This window comes from Carcharhinus amblyrhynchos, chromosome 21 (genome assembly GCF_965287045.1).
Source record: "Carcharhinus amblyrhynchos chromosome 21, sCarAmb.v2.hapA, whole genome shotgun sequence".
Classification (NCBI taxonomy): Eukaryota; Metazoa; Chordata; class Chondrichthyes; order Carcharhiniformes; family Carcharhinidae; genus Carcharhinus; species Carcharhinus amblyrhynchos.
Window position 1 is genome coordinate 37,582,356 of NC_137344.1, and position 20,861 is coordinate 37,603,216.

General features: G+C 40.8%; 1 protein-coding gene across 1 annotated transcript in view; it reads right to left on the reverse strand.

Moving 5' to 3' along the window:
- tbcd (tubulin folding cofactor D) overlaps positions 1-20,861 on the reverse strand; it is a 240,637-nt gene that overhangs the window by 37,284 nt on the left and 182,492 nt on the right. Inside the window, exons 30-32 of the mRNA XM_080209036.1 lie at positions 5,065-5,148; positions 4,002-4,160; positions 1,227-1,365 (exon numbers count right to left, since the gene is read on the reverse strand). Coding sequence (XP_080065162.1) covers positions 1,227-1,365; positions 4,002-4,160; positions 5,065-5,148 — 382 coding nt within the window. The remainder of the gene's footprint in view (positions 1-1,226; positions 1,366-4,001; positions 4,161-5,064; positions 5,149-20,861) is intronic.

The following is a 20,861-nucleotide window of genomic DNA, read 5'->3' on the forward strand; positions in this document are numbered from 1 at the left end:
TCTCCCCACCCTACACTCACCCTCTGCCTGAAGCCACTCCATCCACCAACCCTCACTCATTCACTCGGCAGTCTGTCCTTTCTAGCAGCCTTACAGCAACACCGAGCTGTCCTGGGAGTCTATGGGCCCTTTCATGGCCAAGCCATCATGATTGATGACAGTCAGCGATTCACTACAACCAGCCAAAGCTCAGGCTCTGTTGCTCCTTCCTCCCTTTGGCCCCTTGCCTGCCAAACTTGTGGTTCCACCAAATGGCCTAGAGTTGGGCTCACGGTTCCCTTCACCCCCACATGCCGAACTCTGCAGTTCCACAGAGCAGCCAGTGGCTGAGACCACACTTCCAGTGGGGTGAGTGCCAGCGAGCGAGTCTGGATGTGAATCCAAGTGGCCTTCTCCCAGCCTAGGGAACTGCAGTGATTTTCCTAGCTTTCTGAGGAGACCATGTTGGAGGCAGAGGTGGCAAAAAGGAGGCGGAGGCAGTTGGAATTTCATGATCAAACAGTCAGAATTCAGTCAAACGGCAGAGCTTTCTCATCCCCAACATACTCAGGGTTTGAAATTCAAAATAGTCAGCCCAGATGTAAGGTCATTGACCCAAAACATTAACTCGAAGGCTGCCAGACCTGCTAAGTATTTTACAGCATGAACAAACACTTCACTTTCATGAAAGCGATTTTCAGTTGTCTGGATCATAGATCAATCTGAAAATGATATCTATTGAGCGTGAAACTTTCCTCATCAATAAAGATCCAGCCATTTTTGGCTTCAGTTTAGCAAAAACACAGCTTTCCTTAAATGCTGACTGTGTATTTCCAGGCTGCTTCTGTTTTATTCCCTTCTGACATTCACAGACAACAGAATTATGTTTGACAGCCATTATGCCATGACAAAGATTACTTAATACTTATAATGTTCCGATACTTTCTCTTCTGTCTGTAGTCTGTACACTACAGATGTACAGATTCTGCAAACTGAATCATTTAGAAACAGTTCATTTTTTTTCCTTTTGCACATCTATCCTGTAGCACATTATAGCAAGTACTTTCGGGGATTTCACTGATTTAATAATTAATGAATGTATTAACTTCAGTTTTTCTCCTCATCAATCCCCATCTCTCTCCCAGTACATCTTATGCTTGCAGCGATCTACAGATTAATTGTAAGCTTTGGTGTATAATCAATCAGGGTTTTTAACTCCAATAATGAAATTACAAACATTTACATACCGTAGATTCAGTAAGACCTCCGACTGAAACTGTGAGACCCAGCAAAACACGGTACTGGTAAGTTGGAAGACCTAAAAGTTTTGTGATAGGAGGGAAGGCTTGAGAGGGTGCACTCCAGTTCAGGGTTTCAAATTCTGACCTGGAATGAAAGAATAGAATCATGAAGTATCTTTATGTAATGCATGGGAGCAAATTAAACAACACAAGTCATTTTAGCTTACATTAGACATATATAACGCAACATATAGAATGATAGACAGAATCCCTACAATGCAGAAAGAGACCATTCGGACCATCAGCAATCCCACCCAGGCCCTATCCCGATAACCCATTTATCCTAGCTAATCGCCCTGACACTAAGGGTCAATTTAGCATGGTCAATCCACCTATCTGCACACCTTTGGACTATGAGAGGAAACTGGAGCACCCGGAGGAAATCCACGCAGACAGGGAGAGACTGTGCAAACTTCACACAGACAGTGACCCAAGCTGGGAATCGAACCTGGGTGCTGTAAGGCAGCAGTGCTAACCACTGTGCTACCCATCGGTTATGTCAAAAAAAGGGAATACATTTTTGAGGGAGCAGAATGCACATGTCCAAATTTCAAACATTTTTAGATTAAAAAAAGGTTTCTTTTGGCATATGGCAAAGTGTGAAGCCATCCATCTTGGGTCCCAAAATAGATAGATCAGAGCATTTTTTCCATAGTGAGAATTTGGGAGCTGTGGAAGAGCAGAAAGATTTAGAAGTTCAAGTACAGAAATCACAAAAAGGACAGGTACAAAAAAAAAATTTAATTTAATTGACCTTTATCTCAAAGGGGGCTAATATACAAAGAGGTGGTAGTTGTATTGCACAAAGATAAAGTTCTGGGTAGATCTCACTTTATTGTGTTCAGTTCCGGCCATCACACCAGAGGACTTACATATTGGTCTCGGAGGGTGCTGTGCAACACAGATTCCCCAGAACAATGCTAGAGCTAAGAGAGTTAAATTATGCAAACTGACTGTATAGCTTCTTATTCCCTTCTGTACATGAGAACAAGGAATGATCTAACTGTGGCGTTTTAAGCTGAGTAAGGGAGTTGAGGGGCCAGCAGAAACTATTTCTATTGGGGAGTTCAGACAAGGAGAATAACCTTGAAATTAGAGTTAACATTAGGAAGCACTTCTTCACACAAAGGGCAGTGGAAATCTGGAAAACTCTTCCCCAAAAAGCTGCTAGAGGCCAGCCCAATTGAAAATTTCAAAACTCATACTGATAGCTTTTTGTTAGGCAAGGGTATAACGGGTTATGGTTATTAAAGGTAATGGAATCAAACCATGATCCAAGTGGTGGAATTAAGGGATTCAATGGTCTACGCTTGTATTCTTTTGTATCCTAATATCTTTCAGCCCACTTCTGTCGCATAGCTGCAATGTCACTTAAATAACAGGTGGTTACAGGATTGTGCTGAAGCTCATGCACAGCATTGGGGAATGCTGAAAGCACAGATTGAGAGTTACAAATGAAGGGAGATAGGCACCAAAACAAAGTGAATAATGCAGAGAAAACCAGTGTAGTGACTGAAAAATGGGCTAACAAAGGTGGCATAGGAGACTGCAATAATCTGGAGCTGGACCAGTTAATGCTCAAACAAGGCATCCAGCATCTTTATCCCTAATTCATTTATATTTGCTTTATTAACTTCTTGTAGTTATTTAGAGAAACAAAGTAGCAAGGTGTTGGACTATAATAGTGACAAAACTTTCTTCAGCTAGGAACCAATATTAGGACACTGAAAATACACTTTTGGCATTCCAAATCTTCGCTTGTGATCGAGAAGGAATCACTTTGTACCATCACTGCCAATGTTAATGCTTTGGGAGTGTTATACACAATAAATTCCAGGTTCTGAAGGTTTTAAAATCAAGCTAAAAACAAACTTGCCATCAGGAGAATTACTCAATGTCTGGATTAAGAAGCTGATAATATTACATATGGACCAATTTACCCTGAAGTCAAATCAGTCAGTCAGATGCTCCACTGACTTTTCATTCAACAAGCCTCTACGAGCCTGACGTTTTCAAATAAAATCAACCCCATGCAAGGTATCTTTATGGATTTACACTAGTGAGTTACCAATTGCATGCTTGCCAAAATTAAACTTAACTCTTTGTTTTCTACAATAATTATTTTGTTCTAATATTGTTTTGTAACCGAAGAAACAAGGTGCATTCCCAACACCTTGTTACTTTGTTTCTCTAAATAACTATGAGAGGCTCATAAAACAAATACAAATGAATTAGGGATAAAGATGCTGAACGCTTAGTTTGAGCATGAGCTTCTTCTGTTCCAGATTATTGCAGTCTCCCATGCCACCTTTGTTAGCCTACTTTTCAATCACTATACTGGTTTGTCTTTGCGACTCTGCAATATCCACTTTGTTTTGGTGCCTATCTCCCTTCACTCATAACTACTCTCCATCTGTGCTTTCATCATTCCCCAAAACTGTGCATCAGGTTCAGCACAATCCCCTCACTCCTCAAGTTCTTGCACGACAAACATGTTTTAATTTGAAAGTTTAACATTTCGATGCACCTAATTCATCATAGGCTGCTTTTGTCTGTTTATACTTCAAAATCTTTTAGTTAAATCCAGTGCATCAACATTTAACACCCATTTTAAAATAGATTTCAGTTATGTGTGATTATCAAATTGTATTAAATTGCACAACCGTCTAATCATTCAAGGGAAATAATGAGGAGACGAGTCTGGGTCTTTTAATAACTCACCGTGGAAAAATATTCTCTAACTCCTCCTTGTGTGGAATATGTGGAATTGCAGGGTTATCAAAGTGTAAGAGTCGAAGAAAAACTGAGCCAGCGTGTGCGCGGAATCGATCAATCTTCTCAGCTGATAGTTGAGCCAGGTAGCACATCATTTGTCTGCAACTATGCAGAAGTCGAAAGAATAATCATTGTCACAGAATTCTATGGTTTTAAAGCTTGCAAGATTAACCAGCATCACAAAAACAGAATATCTGGTCACTGTCAAATTACTTATGTACAAATTGGCTGCTGCAGTTCTTACATTACAGCAGTGACTGCACTTCAGAAGTATGTAATTAACTGGAGAATGGAGAATAGTCATTCAGAAAGGAACCATACACATCGAGAGGTGAAGTTGAGGCGATGAAGAGGGCGTACAAACTTCCAAACAAACCACCCTTGAAATACTATCTACCTCAGAGGTTGCAGAATCTACAGACCACACATTGGGATGTCCTAAAGTGCTTCACAGCCAATATTTAGTCACTACTATAATTTTGAAATATAGCAGCCAATTTACACAGCAAAAGTTTCAACATTAACCTTCCTAGTTGTCAGAATTTATGACAAAGCTGAAAATTAAACTGAATAAAGTTATTAAGTGTGACGGTATTGCCCAATGCTGTTAGTTTGAGGCCTGGTACCAGTCTTTTGAACTCATCAGTGCTGAGGTGCACAACCTCATCAGGAAATAAAAAAGATAGTTGCACCTAACAACTTTTGCAGAGTCAATGCATTTTGCACAGATGGTGATGTGGCTATGGTTAAATTGTATACCCTTCCTGCAGCAGAGACGTCAAGTGCAGATGGTTGGAAGGTAAGGAGAATTTACAGGTAGTTACAAAAAAAAGGAATTATGTAATAAACATCTGCTTATTTTCTATTATGAAACGACTTTGCTTCTTACTAAAGTATAGCATCATTAATGCGCAGAATATATTGAGAACCTAAAATCAAATAGCTAACATCAAACATAAGTAATCTCATGGTAATTACGGCTGGAATCAGTGAAGAATTTTATACTCACTTATCAGGAGAGATAAGCTGAGGGTGTGTTTGCACCAACAATATTGTTAACTCCATCAAACTTGTCATGGCAGCTTCCCGTACCCTGTTGATAATCACAAAACAGTAACTGGTACAGAGTTCTCATAAATATTTTGTTTACTTCAGATCAACCAGATGGTGATTTTTTAAAATAAATATGTAGATGTCAACCTTGAAAAATCTAGTGCAATGGACCTGTAAAACAGCTGACATAGGCTCAAAAAGGTTAACAAGTGAATAACCTCCCCAAATGTACACTTCTGACATGCAAAAAGAGGGAGGCCATTTAGGACTGAGATGAGGGGGAATTTCTTCACTCAAAGAGTGTTAAATCTTTGGAATTATATACCCCATGGTTCTCTGGAGGCTCAATCATTCAGTCTGTTCAAGATAGAAGTGGATAGATTTCCAGTTATTAAAGATACTGAGGGATATGGATATGGGATGGGAAAATGGCATTGAGGTAGAATGATCTCGTTGATAGGTGCGGCAGGCTTGAGGGGTTGAATGGCCTACTCCTGCTCCTACTTCCTAAGTTCCTCCATAATACGCTAAAATGGCAACAGAAAAAGGGCTTCTACTCAAATATCTTTCATGTGTTAGATAAAATAAAAGTGTGCAAGAGGAGGCAGAAAGAGGATATGAATGATGAAGACACCAGAATTATTCTCCATCATTTCTAAGGAATGATGTCCTAAGAGAATTTTTATATTTTAAACAACCTTTGGGTGCACTTTTCCTGTGTAGGTGTTTCTACCCTATCCTTACCAAATTAATTTAGATAACTGTGCATCACCTATCTCCTCACGCCAAAGGAAAGAGCAAACACCATCTTAAGTGAGTGAATGTTATTTTACCAAATTTTATCTGGACTCAAGAACAGCTTCTTCCTGCTGCCATCAGACTTTTGAATGGACCTAACTTGCATTAAGTTGATCTTTCTCTAACCCTAGCTATGATTGTAACACTACATCTGCACCCTCTCCTTCCCTTCTCTATATATGGTATGCTTTGTTCATATAGCACACAAAAAACAATACCTTTCACTGCATACTAATACATGTGACAATAATAAAATTGAATCTTTTTAAACACTTAATTCTAGTAAACTCTTTTTTACTCCACAGAATTATGAGACTCCACAGACTCATAAGACATAACTCGAAGAAATAGCAAAGGCAGATAAACCTACAACTTGCATAAACAACTTAAACAAAACGTATCAACTTGTTCCAATGTGCTTGAAGACCACGAGCCATTTTTTTTGAGGAAGGCAGTGGCAGAGTAGTACTGATGCTGGGCTGGAAAGCCAGCAGCCCAGGAGAATGCTCTGGGGACACGGGTTCAAATCCCACCATGGCAGCTGTGGAATTTAAATTAATAAATCCAGTTCACTAATACCCCTTTAGGGAAGGATATCTGTCTTCCTTATGTGGTCTGGCCTAGATGTGACTCTGGACCCAAAACAATCAGGTTGAATCTTAAATGCCCCCTGAAATGGCCCAACACGCCAGTTATATCTAGCCATCACAGGAAAGCTGTGTTTCCCAGGCTGATTTTGTTCTTTGTTCTTTGAATGAAACCAGATGGACAACTGGCACAGACCTAGCATCAGAAACAAAAATGGTACACCCACCGCTGTTCAACCCTGCAAAGTCCTCCTTACCAACATCTTAGGACTTGTGCCAAAGTTGGGAGAGCTGTCCCACAGATGAGTCAAGCAACAATCTGACTTAATCATATTCACAAAATCATGCCTTACAGACAATGTCCCACATACCATCATCACCATCCCTGGATATACCCTGTCCCACAAGTAGGACAGACCCACCAGAGATGGCAGCAGTGACAGTCCTCAACACTGATTCTAGAGCCAGTGCAGTCTCGTGCATCAGGTCAAAGATGGACAAGGAAACCTCCTGCTGATTACCATCTACTGCTCCCCCCCCTCAGTGATAAATCAGAATTCCCCTCATTGAGCACCAAACGCAAGAACAAAGACCATTGAAGCTTGCGCGCACCAGTGTGAGAGAGACTGCAGCCGGAGTAGATACAGCCAGAGTGAGGGTATTGGAAACTTGGAGCTGACTGCATAATTATTGGTAAGTGTTTCTCTTTAAATTCAGTAGTTTAGTTTAAAGATCAATAAGCAACTGATCCAATTAGCTAAGTGGCAGTTATCTGTCAATCAACTGAAGCCTGACTAAGGCTTCAATATGTGTGCATGTTTAGGAACTTTAAACTGGTGTCTGAGTCATCTCAGCTCACCTCAGCTAATTGCAAGAAGCACTGATGGTTTAAAAAGCAGAGCATGTACTCTGGGTAGGGGACTTCAATATCCATCACCAAGAGTGGCTCAGCAGTACCACAATCAACTGAGCAGGCTCAGCCCTAAAAGACAAAGCTCTAATCTAGAAATGTGGCGAGTGGTGAGGGAACCAATAAAAGGAAAAAACATACGTGACCTCTTTACCACTAGGCCGAATGGCCTAATTCTGTTCCTATATCTTATGAACTTTCTCACAAATCTACCTCCATGATTGTATTGGTAGGTGTGACCACTGCACACTCCTTCTCAAGATGATGTCCCGTCTTTACATTATGGACCCATCCATAATCTTGTGTAGTTTTACCACCATGTTAAATGGGATGGATTTTGAACAGATCTAGCACTTCAAAACTGGACAACTCTGAGGCCCTGTAGGCCATCAGCAGGAGCAGAATTATTTTCAACCACAGTCTGTAACCTCATGGCCCACATATCCTCCACTCTACTGTTACCATTACGCTGGAGGATCAACCCTGGTTCAATGAAGGGTGCAGGAGAATATACCAGTAGAAGACTTAAAATTAAGGTGTCAACCTGGTGAAGCTAACACACAGGGCTGCATGCCAAAGATGCGAAAGACAGAGCTAAGTGATCCCACAATCAATGGATCAGACCCAAGCTCTGCAATGCTGCACATCCAGTCATGAAAGGTGGTGGAAATTGATCAACTCCCTGGAGGAGGCAGGTCCACAAATATCTCCATCCTCAATAATGGGAGAGCCAAGCACATTTGTGCAAAAGACGATGCTGAAATATTTGCAACCATTTTCAATGCTGAGTGAATGATCCATTTTGGCTGCCTCCTGAGATCTACAGTATCACAGATGCCAATCTTCATTCAGTTCCATTCATTCCACATAATGACAAGAAAAAGCTGAAGTAATTGTATACTACAAAGGCTAAGGGACCTGACAATGTTCCGGCAATAGGACTGAAGGCTTGTGCTCCAGAATTAGCCAGGCTCCTTGCCAAGCTGTTCCAATATAGTAGCATCAATGGCATCTGTGCAGCAAAGTGGAAAATTGTTTGTGCATGTCCTGTCCACCAATTGATAGACACACCCAACCCAACCAATTACCACCGAATCAGCTGACTCTCAAACATCAGCAAAATAACGGAAGGGGCCATTGGCAGTGGTATCAAGAGGCCATATTCAGAAATAACAATTCAGTTTGGGCCACTCAGTTGCTGACTTTATTACAGCCTTACAACAAACACGGACGAAACAGCTGAACTCCAGAGATGAGAGATTTAGACCCAACCATCTCCAGCTGCTTCATCAATGATCTTCTCTTCATCATAAAATCAGAAGTGGGGATATTTTCTGAAGATTGCACAATGTTCAGCATCATTTGGGAATCCTCAGATACTGAAGCAGTTTGTGTCCATTTACAACCAGCCCTGGAAAACATTCAGGTCGGGGCTGATGAGTGGCACAATAGCATGAACCATATAAAAATGGCAGTGAACAACCTTCCATCTGATTTCTCTCCCTGTTTGTACCATTTTCAACTCTTCAGATACTGATGCAGTCTATATCCATATTCAACATGACCTGCACAATATTCAGACTTGGGCTGATAAGTGGCACGTAATATTCATGTGCAATGATTATCTTCAACAAGAGATAATCTGATCATATCCCCTTGACATTCAATGGTATCACCATTGTTGAATTCCCCATTATCGATCTCTGGGTCGATAATGTCCATTGTGGACATTAGCGGACCATTAACCAGAAACTGAACTGGACCAGCCACATATATACTGTGTCTACTATAGCAAGCCAGAGGCTAGGAATGCTGAGGCAAATAACTCATTTTTGACTCCCCAAAGACTGTCTGCCAATCACAAGTTAGGTGTGTGATGGAATACTCTCCATTTTGCCTGGATGAGTGCAGCTCCAACAATACACTAGGTTGACACCATCCATAACAAAACAATCTGCTTGATCAGCATCCAACACACCACATTAAACATTATCTCTCTCCATCACTGACGCATAGTGATGCCAGTATGTACCACCTGTAGACGTAGTGCAGCAGCTCACCAAACTTCCTTCGACATGCCATAAGATGGCTACCTGGGTGCTTTGACAATTGATAACTTCAGGTGTGGGTTTTCAGGAGCAGCCTACTCAGAGCCGTCAGAAGCACAGCTCAGCAGGAACCTACTAATTTGAAAAATGTCAAGATTTGATGAGTTGACCCCCCAGCATTTTTGGCTTGTTCAGTAACAAATACATTTGCAGCACTCACATGCCACGCAATATAATGACATCTTATCTGTTACAAAACAGTCCATCCTGAAGCCATTTTAATAACGTTGCCTTTCCTCTTTCTGGAATATTTTCTTACCAAGTAGAGACAAAAACAGTTGGTAGCCAGGAGCAAAGTACTACAAAATATGTTGTGTTACCAGTCTACCTGTCGCAAACATTATCACAGATCCATGCGTACCCAGGGCAATAACTAGCTTGATGAGGAAGCAATAAATGAAGTATGGACCATAAATATGGAGCAATAAATACCGTAGAATGATAGAAAAAGAACATCAAAGTAGCCCTGATGCTCATTTAGGTGCCAACTATCAAGACAAATAAAGGCTGAATTCTGGCCCTGTGAATGTCCATGACTTGTCTGTAAATTGCATCCACTTTAGATGAAAAATAATTAATGGAGAGAGCAAGCAAATAAACAAGGGTGACAGAGAGCAGGAGTGGACATATGTATTGCACTCGGATATGTAAGCCAAAGATGAACCCTCCTGATCTGTACTTCACTTCTTACGACTTTAATCAACTGAGCAATTTACATGTTATTTAATGCATTTTAACTAAGAGCTTGAAAATCTATAAACCACGAATGCCACTTCAAGCCAGTGGATGGTGCTACTATACTATAAACAGCAAATGCTAATATAAAAATGGTTATGGCACATTATTTTTTTTGCTAATAGTAAAACAGGCTCAAATTAAATCAGGTAATCTCTACACTTCCTGTGACCTATAAAAATTCCACCCCAATTCAGTTCTTTTAATAGTAAAACCTGATACTGTCATTGTTCAGCACTGCAATAAGAAAGGTGTGGTCTTCTAGAAGAACGTAAAATGTATGTACTTTTTTTTTAATGCAAAACAAGATTGTCCTTTCTTAATGAAGAATGGAAATTTGGAAGAAATGAAACCTTCCCCCTACATTTAATAACTTACCAAAAAGTCTCACTTCCAGAAGTCACACATTTTGAAGCTATTATTCCATTAGTAGGACAGTTATTACAAAAGAAACCAGTGATACAGCTGTTTTCAATAAAGTTCCCCTCCTCAAGTATTTGAAGGCAAACTTTCAAGAAAGTTGGCAATTTTAATAATAAAGGAAAGAATGTTGCACACAGAAAGCATATTCCTTAAGCAAACTTGCTGGTGGATTTTCTGAAAGTCAATCTTTGGAATACACAGTCACTGAATGAAATCTATACTCCGTCTGTCACCTGAGCAGAACAGAAGCACCAAATGCAAATCTGAGCTAATATTAAGATTACTTTTTGTCAGAGCTTCGAGCAGTACAAAGGATTCTACTTCAATGCAGCTGATAATAAACCAACGTTTCCTGTTCATTTACCATTCAAGAGAGTGTGGGAGAGCTTGCTTCTTGGATGAGTTCAGGAAAAATTTTTTTCTTTTCAGTCAACGTTTGTTATCCATTCCTAATTGCTGAAGAGGTGATGGTGAGCTGCCTTATTGAACTGCTGCAGTGGTGCACGAAGGCAGACTTTTGTCTGTTGCCATAGCTAGTTACTCCTGGAACAGATCACTAGTCTGTTGCCAGAGGCTTGTAGCTTGAAGGGCGCCACTCCACATTAAGACTGACCAGGAGTCTTTCCCACTCTTATTGCCAACCATTGGCATGTAGGTTCACCCACAGTGTTGTTAGGAAGGGAGTTCCAAGATTTCTGAGAGCAGTAGTGAAGGAACAGTGATATAATTGCAAGTCAGGATTATATGTGGCTTGTTGGAGTAGGTGGTGGTGTTCCCATGCATCTGCTGCCCTTGGTAGAGCTTGTGGGTTTGGAAGATGGCATTGAAGCAGCTCTGCTGAGTTACTTTAGTGCATCTTGTATAAGGTACACATTGGTGCCACAGTGCATCAGTGCTGGAGGATGTTAATGATTAAGGTGGTGGACAGGGTGCCAATCAAGTGGGTTGCTTTCTCCTGGATGGTGTTGAGCTGTTTGAGCGTTGGTGGAGCTGCACTCATCCAAGTTAAACAGAGAACATTCCATCATACTCCTGACTAATGCCTTGTGGATGATGGAAAGGCTTTGGAGAGTCCAGGAGGTGAATTACTCTGGGCAGAATTCCCAGCCTCTTACCTGTTCTTGTAGCCACAGTATTTATGACTGGTTCTGTTCAGTTTCTGGTCAACAATAAGCGACCCAACGATGTTAATAGTTGGGGATTCAGCGATGGTAATGCCACTGAATGTCGAGAGTTGTTTGGAATTTGAACCATTGTACTCACAGGATTAGTCTGGGCTTCTGGATTACTAGTGACATTACAATCACGTCACAGCTCTCCTACGGTCAGCGGGCAGATTTTTGCTGAATAAGAGTTGTTTGATAGCACTGTCAATGACACCTTCCATCACTTTGCTGATGATGGAATTGGGAGTTCCTCTATACATTCCTATATTTGGTTCCTACATCACAAATACGTGTTTATAGGCCTTCCCCAAATAAAAGGTAGTGACAGCTACCATTCTCTTTTGCTGTTGCCATTTGTCCTCTGGAAGAAGATAGCAAAAACCATCCCTAGAGAGAACAGGCAAAACTATTTTCTGGGGTATTTAATCATATTGAATGGTGGAGCAGGCTTGAGTGGCCAAATGGCCTATTCCTGCTCCTATTTTCTACCTTTTCATTTCCCAGTATCTCAATCGAGGAGTGGCCCACCACATTTATATTATTGTGTTGGCACCTGAAACAGATGTTGTTGTGAGTTAATGTGTTGCAATCTAAGTGTATGTAAAAGTTTGGTTAAAGATGCATGAGGAATTAAGCTACAGCTACTTTTCCAATTCTAATTCTCTTCCCACACCTAGTGGTGCACGAAGGCAGACTTTTGTCTGTTGCCATAGCTAGTTACTCCTGGAACAGATCACTAGTCTGTTGCCAGAGGCTTGTAGCTTGAAGGGCACCACTCCACATTAAGACTGACCAGGAGTCTTTCCCACTCTTATTGCCAACCATTGGCAAGTTGGATGGATTTGCAGACTGACATTCAACTGCTTGGGCGCACCTTCCTTGGCCATCAAGTTCTGGGGTTAGACTAGTACCTGGAGCTTCTAACTTTCAGCCTTTTTCTGGCAATAGAGTCATAAAAGTATCTTCTCCACTTGATGATTATATGCAACCTGAGCGTGTATATCTATTGTTTACTTTTCATTGTTGTATAGCCTTGAACACTTAACCACTACTTTTCAACATTGAGGCTCAATAATGAACAAACAGCTTATATTATCAGTAATTGCTTCCACTCCAGGGTAGTAGACCTTCTGTGGGTTGCAGCAGGTTTCAGAACTAACACTGTATGAACAAAGAAGGAAGGTGAATACGCCCACTCACCTACACTTCCCATTGTTACTGGAGAACAAAGAGATGAAAAGAAATATATATGCATAGGTAGGAGGAGTAAAAAAATCACAAAGCTGGTTTACCTACCATTTCTTTTGAAGACTGAATCAAGAACTAATACCCAGCATGTTATTTTTTACTGTGGCAATCTGTCTGTCTGTTTTGGACAAACATCTAGCACAAAACACTTAAACAGGTCTCAGTACTTGGTCCAGGAGCATTCTGAGCAAAGTTTGAACACTCCAGCGATCAGACTTAGCATAAACTCCCCTTGCCTTATCCTGAAAATATGATACCAATGATGATCCTGAATCCTTGGAGACAGTTTTGTAAGAAGTTTGGTATGGCTAAGATGCTGTTCTATACATTTCTCACCGATGTTCACTGGAAAGGGCTTAGTTTCTGACTGTTCAAAAATGGCCACCAATTTTGATCCTATAAATTAATTCAGCTTCATACTGAGTTTTCCTTACTTTAATTCTAAGGATTGCAACAGGGCTGTGTGTCTTATCAAATACGATAGTGATTTCCATTCCCAGAGACGAGAAAGAAAGAAACCCTTAAAATGATTTAAAGGCTCTATGTTTAGTTAGCCTTGTATCTTTTTTAGATCTTTCTTATGCTAGCAGCCTCACTGTATCAACATAATAGATGATGAAAATGTTATTATTTTAATATTTTTGAGGATACTCTGGTCTGGGGAAATGTGTGTGTGTGTGTGTGTGTGTGCATGTGTCTAATTTAACCAAACTGGAGACTGAGTATCTATGGAATTGCGACTATCAAAGGATGTAAAAGATAGACACTTGAAATGTATAGAACCAAGTTGGATGTTTTCCAAGAAAACATATGGGTACAAACTTGCATTAGGAGATAAATGAAGTTTTGACTTTTTAGCCAGTAAATTTAAAAGGGAGGTGAGAAAGAGTTTACAATTTAAGGAAAGGTCATAAATAAACCTATGAAAGGTCATGAAGTTTCATTTGACCAAAAGTGGAAGCAATGGATCACATGATAGGTTTTTATATTTTAAAGATGTTCAGAGAGATGTTCAAACAATGATTTCAAAGATGAAAGAGAAAAATCCTCATTTAAGAGAGAGTTGGGAGTTTTGTTGAGGGGAACGACAAGACCCTGAATGTGCTCCATGCTGTGTCAGAGCTGTGAAAAGAAGCAAAAGTGAAGCAATCATCAGCCAACCAGAGAAGAGTTTTCTTGTTCCAGAAAGCAGGGTTTTGTTTTAAAGCCTTTGATTTCCACAGTCAAGTGAGAAAGAGAAAGGGTGACGGAAAATATCTTCCCTTCAGGAACACTAGGTTGTGTCCTTAGTAATATTTCTGGAATTTTTATAGATCAAGTTTCTATAAGGAACTGTTACCTAAATGGGTGATTATTTTTGGTTTTAACAAGAAAGAATCTGCTGGGGAAATGTTCTGTAAGACTAATTTTTCATGTGTGAATATAATCTTGTGTGTTTAAGTTGCCTTTTCTTTTGTTAATAAATGCTTTAATACTTAACATTTCCAAGAGTTTTACTGGAATTTGTGGCTCCTGACTTCAGTACATGTTTTTTTGTAAATAATAAAATACAAATTGAAAATCCTTGTGATAGATTGCCAAGTTTCCATCTGGGATTTGGTTAGCCTGACAATTACCACTGTTGGATTATAACAGCAATGAATTGGAGACTTGCTTTCCTATATTGTCCAGTACTGGATGAGATTACTAGGTATTGGATATTGGTTCTTGATTCCATCTTCAATAGATCTGGCAGGTAAACTACTTTTGTGGTTTTTGCTTCTCCTGTCTATTGGTGACAACTTAGACAATAAGCGGAGATGAAAGGCTTGCCACCTACACAGAAACAAGCTGTGAAGGATTTGTATGTGCACACCTGCAACCTACATCATCAAGAAATTGCACATTGCCTCAAATTTTATGCAATAATCTTGTTCCTTTGATAGTCACAATTTTATTTTAAAACATCCTGTGGATGAAAATACAAGAACCAATCGATCTTAATTTTGTATTAGAAATTCAAATCTGAAACTACTTTATGCATACTGATGAGGATGCAACAGGTAGCACAAATGGCTCTGCTAATACATCGAGCATCCGTTAGACCACCAAGCAGTATTACACAGTACAGTTTCTATGATCTATTGTACACAATTAGCCCAAGGACTATGCCGGAAGGTAAAATGCAAATCATACTACTTCCTATTTCCATCATAACAGTGCCTGAAGTTTTACTTCAACAAATCAGATAAAAAGTCTATTTTATTGCATTCCCCAGAACCTCCACAATTTTACACATACACCTGGCATTCAAAATTACTTTGCAAAAGCAAGATTTCATTATACTATCTATAGCACATTCTATAGTATATAGTATGATCTATAGTATTGTTAGTTAATACTGTGCTAACTTACAGAACTATTATTACGGGATTTTTAAAAGAATCTTTCACAGGCCGGCATTTATTACCCTTCCTTAATTGTCCTCAAGGAGGTAGTGGTGAGGTGCCTCTTCAACTGCTGCAGTCCGTACAACCAAGGTGCTGTTAAGGAGAAAAATACCAGGATTTTGACCCAGCAACAATGAACGGTAAATATACCAGGATGGTGAGTGGCTTGGAACGGAACTTGTAGGTGATGTTGTTTCCATTATAACCTTGTGGACTTTAGTCGTGTGGATAGGGTAGCTCGGATTGGTCTCCTTACAGTACAGAACATTATGGGCAAATGTAATGCAGGTGTTCAAAATTAGGTAGTGTTTGATAAGAGCAAATAAGGAGACGCTGTTTCTCCGGGCAGGAGAGTTGATAACCAGATCCAAGGTATGTGGCAAGAGGAGAGGGGTGTTTTTTTATTTAAATGTTGTGAATTAGGATCTGGAATATACTGCCTGAAAGGATGGTGGAGGCAGATTCAATTGTAATTTTCAAAAAAGAATTGGAGAAGTATTCAAAAGGAAAATACTGAAAAAAGCAGGGAAATGGGGCCAGTCTACCAAAGAGCCAGCACAGGGAAGATAATCTGAATTGCTTCCCTCTACGCTATGTCTTTGAACCCCAAAAAAAACTCTGCACCCCAGCCACCAACTCCAATCTTCTCTCTGGCAATTGCGAGAGAGTGAACCAGATTGCTGGCAAGCTTGGTACCATATCTGACCCCGAGGTGAATTTACAACCAAAGATCTTTAGACATAACCATCGTGCAAACATACTAAAAAATCAAAAACCTTACTCCAGTGGCACTGCTCAAGCTCTGCCACCAATTCCATCCCTCTCCCTGGAGAATCATCCCTGGTTCCAAGACCAGTCACATTCAATGGAGTTTGCCCATCATTTTGGCAAATTTACTGAAGTAATGTATCACATGATTGAACAGATGAAATTATAACACCAAACTACACTGAAAAACACAATATATTTGGTACTTTTATCCAGCGTCTTAAATAAAGGCACATACTTTAACTATTTATTTTTCCTCTCCAACATCTTCAAAGCATTTCTGCCATTAATAAGAATATAAAACTTTCTTTCCTCCTTAATTTCCATGTGTAATGCTAGCTAGAGTGACCATTCTTGTAGATTTGTTTGTTTCTCCAACTGTAACTAACATCTCAACAACTGCTCGATTGCGATGGTCCAGATCCAGTTGAATTACAGCATCGAAACCAGATGTTCAAAAGAGTGGGGTGAGTAATTGGAATACTGAGGCTGCTATGGTGGCTGTGGAACGGAGACTTTGAGAAAAAAGTCCGGGGATTGGCTCCGAGGCCCCTGGACACACATACACACTTTCTTCCCCTTGCTGGTGTCTGTGGCCGAATGAAATGAGCTCCAAGGTGCAATCACTGCCACCAACAGAGCCTGCTCAAAATGGTAGATGTCCAAGATTATTTTTCTACAAAACCTTTGCTCCTTTGAAAGGTGTAAATTGTGATTTTGTGCCTCTAACCCTCAATTTTGAACTCCCACCTTTTACCCCTACCGTTTACTGGTAAACAACTCTCTTTCCCCACCTTCACCACTAACCCCCTCCTCACTCCCACTGTGGGCTCGCACCAATTTTTAGTCATCAAAATGGGGTGAGAGCAGTATAAAATTTGGGAAGCACTGATGCTCTCCATAAATATTCAATTCCCAGCCCCAAGATAAATAAAGACCTTAACCTCAAGTGACACCATTATCTTTGGTGTGTAATTTAAGAACATAGTGCATCAAACAATGATTTTCGCAGCTACTCTCTATTTTTAATAATAGTTATCATGGTGTATGCTGGTTATTATAGGAGTAGGACATATCATACAACTTTTAGAACGTAATACCCACAACCAGTTTTCTGCAGAGCTGGAAATTCCCAGCATCAAAAGTGAAATTTCTAATCACCCTCAGAATCTGCAGGGAAGGGGAATTATATATGGGCAAAATTTTCTGCAAGTATCTCGAAAAGTCCCAGATGGCCATAGGCTGCTCTCCCCTTTAAGGGGGAGAATTGACTGGTGGTGGTGATTTCACTTTAGGATCAGCACACCTCAGGTGAGAGGGAAGGTTGAGAAGGCGGGAGGAATTGAATCTGTGCCCTAGGCATTGCTGTACATCATGAACCAGCTGCCCAGCCAATTAGAGATAACCAAATTAATGTGCAACTTGAATAATTCATCCCAGAATTCCTTACAGTTCTGAAACTTTGATATGGGTATTATTCTTAGCTGAATGAAGGAAGAGAATTCCTGTTTTGTAATGATTGGGCATTTCTATGATACATGTTTTATGAAAGTCTTGTTGAAAAATCAAAGGAAACAATTACTCAGCTTTCATGTGTTAGTCATTCCTCATGGATTTCTTCTCATTTATAATCAATCAAATTGAGTAAATAATATGCTCTGCCTTACAGGTGTTCAGTATCCTCATGCGCAAGTTTTTGAGGCGTGACACTTCCAATGCCAATCATTCGTGTGTGGAACTGGATGTAACATTTCTAATTATAAAGGTACTGTGACGCAAGTTAGTGCATTATATTCAATTGGTGAGTCACAATCATACCTAAAAACAAGGTAACCAATTTAGTGAAGCTGCAACATGCTAAACAGCAGAAGCAGCATAGAGCTAAGTGACCACAACCAATGGATCAAACCAAGCTCTGCAGTCCTGCCAGTTGTTCTGTTGTGAATGGTGGCAGACAATTAAACAAGAGACCAGACAAGGCGGTTCCACATATCTTATACGTGGAGATAATATTTCAATGATAGAGGAACCCAGCACGTCAGAGCAACCATCTTTAGCCAGAGGTACTAAATGAATGATCCAACTTAACCTCCTTCCGTGGTCTCAAGCATTACAGGTGCCAAATGTCAGCCAATTTGATTCAGTGCATGTGATATCAAGAGATGGCAGAAGGCACTGGATACTTAAAGGCTATGGGCCTTGTCAATATTCTGAATTGTGCTCCAGATCTAGCTACACCCTAGCCAAGCTACACCAATCCAACATGTGGAACATTGCACATGTATGTCCTGTCTACAAAAAACAGGGCAAATCCAACCCAGCCAATCACTGCCCCATCAGTCTACTCTTAACAAACAGCAAAATACTGGAAGGTGTTCTCAACAGTCCCATCAAGCTGCACCTACACAAGATTAATTCATTCACCAAAGTTTAATTTGGGTACCTGTGGGCCATTCAACTCCAAACTTGATAACAGGTTTGTTCCAAACACAGACAAAAGAGCTGAACTCCAGAAATAACATGAGACTGACTGCCCCTGACATCAAGGCACCATTTTACCAAGTGGCATCAAGGAGCCTTAGAAAAATTGAAGTTAATGGGAATCAGGGGAAAATTCTCCACTCAGTGGAGAATTATACCAAGCACAAAGCAAGGTTGTGGTTGTTAGAGGTCAAACATCTCACTCCTTGAACACCACTGCAGGAGTTTCTCAGGAATGGCGTCCCACTGAATCATTTTAACATAAGAACATAAGAACATAAGAAATAGGAGCAGGAGTAGGCCATCTGGCCCTTCGAGCCTGCCCCGCCATTCAATAAGATCATGGCTGATCTGTCGCTGCTCAGTTCCACTTTCCCGCCCTCTCCCCATAACCCTTAATCCCCTCTCTTATCAAAAACCCATCAACCCGCTTCTTAAAAATATTTAGCGAGGCAGCCTCCACCACTTCAACGGGCAGAGAATTCCAGAGATTCACCACCCTTTGAGTGAAGAAGTTCCTCCTCAACTCCGTTCTGAACCGCCCCCCCTTTATCTTGAGGCTGTGCCCCCTAGTCCTACTGTCTTTTTTGAGCGGGAAGAGTCTTTCCACCTCTATCCTATCTATCCCATTCATCATCTTATACGTCTCAATGAGATCTCCCCTCATTCTTCTAAACTCTAACGAGTACAAGCCTAGTTTATTCAGCCTCTCCTCATAGCTCAACCCCCTCAACTCCGGTATCAGCCTAGTAAACCTCCTCTGCACTCCCTCCAGGGCCAAAATATCCTTGCGCCGGTACTGTTTCATCAATGACCTTCTCTTCCTCACAAGATCAGAAGTGAAGATGTCCTTTGATGATTGTACAACAGTCCTCAGATACTGAAGCAGTCCATGTCGACACAAAACAAGATTTGGACTACATTTCGACTTTGGCTAATAAATGGCAACTAACATTCGCATCACACAAATGCCAGACACTTATCTCCATAAGATAGAATCTATAATCTCCCCATAATATTCAACGTCACTGCCATTGTTAAACCCCCACCATTAAAATCCCAGAGATTTCTGGCTACTGGCCAGAAACTTAATTGGACAAGCCATATAAACGCGGTGGCTACAAGAGCAGATCAGAAGCTGAGAATTCTGAGACGAGTATTTCAGTAACTCCTTATAGCCTGTTGACCATCTACAAGGTAGCACGGTGGCACAGTGGTTAGCACTACTGCCTCACAGCACCAGGGACCTAGGTTCAATCCTGGTCACACATCCCAGCAAAAATCACACCACCTCCCCCCTCCCCCCGCCACACCACCCCCCACCCAACCCCGACACACCGTCACACCCAGGCCATTTTCTGCGGCTCGGGAGCAATCTGACACAGGCGCACTTTTTTCAATTTTTTTTTCTAACTGCGCATGCACAGCTCAGAGTTCCATTGTTCTGGTAGTGCTAAGCCCCGCCCACCACATGAATCAGACTGGAGATGGCTGAGAGCTTATAGGGGCGCCTGAAAGCAGATTTCTAAGTCAGATTTCTACGCCCAGGGCGCCTGAAAGCGGATTTCTACGTCCAGAATTGACACTTCGAATGAAAATGGTAAAATCGGGCCATACATATCCAATAAAAATATTATTAGGTGGAATCAAAATATCAAATGCTGGTAGTTTAACTGTCCTTGCTCAATTGCACTCTTAGCTATCCAGCTGTGCTAGATATCTTCCATTTCCATTACCTTTAGAACCCATCCAAATCATTCCCTCGAGTCCCGCCCCCATGTGCTACTTCTCAGTGGCATTATCCGAAGGCATTAAATAGGATTCGACATGCACACTGCCAACAGCAAGCTCGTCCTCTCCCTCATCTCTCTCAACCTCGTCACTAAATGCAATTCTTCCAGTTAAACTTTGAGAAGCCCAAAGCTATTGAGTTCAGCATCAGCTGCAAACCATGTACCCCATGTCACTAATTCCATCCTCCTTCACCAGCCATTGTCTCAGGCTGAAGCTAATAATTTGGAATGTCAACATCAATCTAAATCCAAACTGAGTGAGGAATATTAGGTGTAACTATTATGCTCATTTTTCACTCAGGACTCC